The sequence below is a fragment of the Lathyrus oleraceus genome, chromosome 3, assembly GCF_024323335.1.
Source record: "Lathyrus oleraceus cultivar Zhongwan6 chromosome 3, CAAS_Psat_ZW6_1.0, whole genome shotgun sequence".
NCBI lineage: Eukaryota > Viridiplantae > Streptophyta > Magnoliopsida > Fabales > Fabaceae > Lathyrus > Lathyrus oleraceus.
In genome coordinates this window covers 55,621,814-55,626,635 of record NC_066581.1, presented here as the reverse complement: position 1 = coordinate 55,626,635, position 4,822 = coordinate 55,621,814, and the positions used below count along the sequence as shown (strand labels likewise).

At 42.2% G+C, this 4,822-nt stretch overlaps 1 protein-coding gene across 1 annotated transcript; it reads right to left on the bottom strand.

The window, feature by feature from the left end:
* Positions 1-1,157: 1,157 nt before the first annotated feature.
* On the bottom strand, positions 1,158-4,615 carry LOC127129628 (uncharacterized). The gene is made up of 2 exons (XM_051058779.1): positions 4,504-4,615; positions 1,158-1,585 (listed from the first exon to the last, which is right to left on the bottom strand). The coding sequence occupies exons 1-2, from the start codon at positions 4,613-4,615 to the stop codon at positions 1,158-1,160; spliced, it is 540 nt and encodes a 179-aa protein (XP_050914736.1).
* Between the last annotated feature and the right edge of the window lie 207 nt (positions 4,616-4,822).

The following is a 4,822-nucleotide window of genomic DNA, read 5'->3' as shown; positions in this document are numbered from 1 at the left end:
CCAGATTAGTGATATTACTCTGACTTAGTCACTAGTCCTGTAACGCATACTGACTCTAGTTCGCCTAGTTCTAACTCTAGTATTTCTTCAGCTTCCTTGCCTTTGCAGGATCCAAGGGGACCAGTGGGTGTCGACACCAATAAGAAACCACCCTCTCACACCACTCCTTTGTCAACTACTTCTCCTTCTTCTCAAGCTACTCCTCTGTCGTCTGCTTCTCCTTCATCTCTCCCGGGGCTGGCGATAAAGCCTTCTGCTTTAGAAGCAATTGCTAGGCTCCGTAACCTGGTGAGATCACGTGATGCCTCTTCTGACTCTGAACAGCTTCATTCTGGAAAAATGGGCTCTGAAGCAACGAAGGCCAAAGCTTTAATGGACAAAGTCCGCTTTCACGCCTTGAATCCTGACCTCTCTTTTATGCTCATGCATGAACCCGTTGTCGGTCCAGAGATCTTGCGTGTTTTAGCCCAACTTAAAGAACTTCAACTTTCAGAATATGCCACGTGTGCAACAGCCGCTCTAGAACAATTCCTGGTTCCCATGTTGCGCCATCTTGACAACATTAGGGAAATTGAACGCCAAATTGCTTCTACTGAGGCCTTTGTGAAGGAAAATGGGAGTTGGTGATGAACGCTGACGCGGAGGTCACCAAACTGCTGGGGACTATGGAGGAGAAGGAAAGAGAGTTGATCTCCAAACAGACGAGGGCCACTGAGATACACCAATAAATTGATGCCCTTCGACGTCAAATTGTTGCCTTGGACAGTGAGCTGGAGTCAATCACCAAGGAAGAATCGTGCTTTATCGACGAGGTTCTGAAACCTTCCCAAGCCATTATGGAGCAAACCACCCGTGATGCCATAGCGGTAGCTGAAGAGCTTTCGACTATTGAGAAGAAGCTTGAACAACTTAAAGCCCAGGCCGACACCTTGGAGCCTACGCCTCTGCATTATAATTTTGAGCTTAAATCTTTTCAATCCAAGTTCGGCCAACTCTGACCGCTTTTTATTTTGTGTTATTTTTGTGTAATGTTTAAACAATGGCTTTTTTGCCGCTTTAATGTTATCATTCTTATTTTAGCACTATTTATATTTTCCGTGCTTTCCATAGCTGGTTTCCAACATAGTTTTCTCCAACATAGTTCATTCGACCGTCATTTATTCTGTCGAAATCTTGACCTCTTGAAGGAGAGGCCTATATTTTTTCAAGTACTTTCCATTCACCCTTAGGATTCGCCTATCTGGTGCCAACTCCTCGATCTCATGGGTGTTATTAGAAAAGGCCTGCAAAACCTTAAACAGTCCTTCCCAATTAGGGGACCATTTACCCAAAACTCTATCATTTCTATCCATAGGCAAGATCACTCTCCAAACTAAATCGTCGACAACAAACATTTTTCCTTTCACCTTTTTATTGTAGGCTTTGGCGACTTTTTCTTTCTGCCTTCGTAGGGAATCCAAGGCTAACATTCTCTCCTCATCTAAGTCGACCAGTTCGTCTGTCATCATGCTCCAATAATCTTCAGAAGGTATTTCATACTGCCTTTGGGTTCTGACTGCCTGAACCTGAATCTCTACTGGCAACACTGCGTCATACCCATATACCAGTCAAAATGGAGTTGTTCTAGTTGCTTCTTTTGGTGACGTTCGACATGCCCATAAAGCTTGGTCTAACGTATTATGCCAATTTCTTGGCTTCTTGCCTATATGTTTCTTTATTAGGCTGATGATCACCTTATTGGCAGCCTCGACTTGGCCATTCGCCTGTGCGTAATAGGGGTTAGAAGTCAGTAATTTGATTCCCATTTCTTTTGCAAAATCTTGCACTTTTCGACCAATGAAGACTGACCTGCAGATGATATGACTTTGGACAAAATCTATCACAGCCTCTTGGTCTACATTTGTTAATGCCATGGCTTCGACCCATTTTGTGAAATAGTCAATACCGACCAAAACATACTTTTGTTGTTTCGACGAGGCTGGTTTTATTTCTCCGACAACATCCAGTGCCCACCCTCGAAAATGCCAGGGCTTCACAATTGTATGTAACTCGCTTGCAGGCACATGTTGTATGCCCCCATGCACTTGGCATTCCTGACAGCTTTTAGCAAATTCTATGCAATCTTTCAACATTGAAGGCTAATAAACTCCTGAGCGCATCAAGAGCCATTTCATCTTCACACCTGCTTGATGCACCCCACATGCTCCACTATGTACGCTTGACACAACCACATATGCCTCGCTTTCTCCTAGGCATTTTAATAACACTCCTTCGACCGTCTTTTTGAATAATTTATCATTCACCAAGACGTAGCTAAGGACCCTATATTTTATCTTTCGATCTGTCGACCCTACAGGATTGCATAAATAATCGACTAGCGGTTTACACCAATCACTTTCCCCCTCGTCGTCGACGGTCAAAATTTCAAAATGATTTTTATCTACAGCTCCCAACTTCATAATCGACAAATCTGACGGTGATAACAATGTCGCTTGTACTTTCTCTCTTACTTGGACCTCTTCATCTTGGTCTTTCGACGCTTTGTACCCTGAAGCCTCCCGCGCCAAATCATTTGCTCTCTGGTTCTCTTTCCGTGGTATGTACTGGAGGTTGACTTGCTCAAACCTCTTGAGTAATCTGATGGTGACCACAAAATACATGATTAATTTTTTTTAACACACCTGTATTCTTCCGATGCTTGCTTAATTACTAACTCCGAGTCTCCCATAATTTCGACATTCCTTACCCTCAATTCTAGCAGTAGTTCAAGTCCTGTAATCAGCGACTCATATTCTGCTTCATTATTTGTGCATACCCCTTCAATTCTATACTTGAACTCTGCTGGAATTCCATCTGGAGAAATTATGACTCCTCCTATCCCAGATCCATGCTTATGTCTTGAACCGTCGAAGTATAACCTCCATGGCGCTAGGTCTACATAATTTTGCGTCATTTCGACCATTGAATGGTCGACAAGAAAATCTGCCACTACCTGCCATTTCATTGCTTTCAAGGGTACGTATGTCAGAGAGTATTCTATTAACGCCAAAACCCATTTCCCAATTCGACTATGCAAAATTGGTTTAAACAACATGTGTTTAATAATATCAAAGTGGGAAGATACGTACACATCAACAGGCTTAATATATTGCTTTAGTTTCATACAAGAGAAATACAGGCATAAACATAGTTTTTCTATATCATTATACCTAGTTTCAAAACCATTAAGCATTTGACTAAGGTAATACACAGGTCTTTCGACACATTTTTCATCCTCTTGGACTAACATACTTCCTATGGCCGACTCTGAGGCTGCAATATACAACCTCATTGGCCTATTCCTAAAATGAGGAGCCAGTACTGGAGGCCTAATCAAATACTCTTTGATTTTGTCAAAAGCCTCCTGGTGCTCTTCTAGCCACTTAAACTCCTCATTCTTCAGTCGAAGTAGTGGGGAAAAAGCTTTTGTTTTGCCACTTAAATTTGATATAAATCTTCTAAGAAAATTTATTTTGCCCAACAAAGATTGTAGCTCCTTTTTGGTAGACGGAGGCTTGACGTCCATAATGGCTTTTGTTTTGCTTTGGTTTACTTCAATACCCTTTTTATGCACCACAAAGCCAAGGAAGTCGCCTGCTTGCACACAAAAAGCACACTTTAATGGATTCATTTTTAATCCATATTTCCTCATTCTTAGAAAGGCCTTTCGGAGATGTTCGACGTGAGTATGTCGACCATTTGATTTTATCACAATATCATCAATGTATACTTGCATGAAATCTTCAATAAAATCATGGAACATTGAGTTCATTACCCTCTGATATGTCGCTCCGGCATTTTTCAAACCAAATGGCATGACAACCCACTCATACGTCCTCAAGGCTCCTGGGCACCGAAACGCTGTCTTTGGCACATCTTCTTCTGCAATAAAAATTTGGTTATATCTAGCATACCCATCTAACATACTTAGATACTCGAAACCCACGGCCGAATCGACCAGCATTTCCGCCACGGGCATGGCATATTCATCTTTGGGGGTGGCAACATTTAGGTCTTTAAAATCAATACATACTCTTAAAGACCCATTTTTCTTGCTGACTGGCACAATATTGGCCAACCATTCGACATACCTTGCAGTTTGTATAAACTTGCTTTTCAGGAGTCTTTCTACTTCTGCTTTTATCTTTGCCATGATCTCTTGGGCGAAACGCCTGGGCGTCTGCTTTACTGGCTTTCTTCCAGTTTTTATTGGCAGCTTTAGCTCGACCAAATCCCTACTTAAACCAAGCATTTCGTTATAATCCCAAGCAAAACAATCTCTAAACTCTTTAAGTATGGATATTACCTCAGACTTTAGATCTTTGTCGATGTTGGCGCTGATGTATGTTGGCCTCTTCTCGCCATTTTCGCCAAGGTCGACTTCTTCCAAGGGGTCTTTTGGTCAGATTTTCTTTGGTGCCTTTGGGTCTTTTTCAAACCCTAAAGGTTCATTGTCATAAATACAGTCCAAACGCTGCATGTTAACGTTTCCTTTAGCCAAAACTGGCTTATCTGGGGGCTCTGGCCCAATAGCCATATAACCCTCTTTATTTAACACATAGGCTTCGACAGCCATGTTTTCCTCAGCCTCTAGAGCCGACTTTAATTTATTCTCGACAACGTATGGAAATATTTCTTAGAGCTTCCTGCTCAGTCATCATCAGTGACATCTCCCCAACCTGTCGGCCGGATACCTGTATAGGGTGGATCATCCAGACGTTCCACATCCCAAATGAAACCATGAGTCTCGTGTAAAGTTAGCGAAACGAAAGCCTCATTCAGA

Coding starts and splice junctions, on each gene's coding strand:
- LOC127129628 (XM_051058779.1), bottom strand. CDS start 4,615: ATGGCTGTCGAAGCCTATGTGTTAAATAAAGAGGGTTATATGGCTATT. Junction 1,586..4,503: donor TAACATGCAGCGTTTGGACT/GTATTTATGACA, acceptor GGTATGACGCAG/TGTTGCCAGTAGAGATTCAG.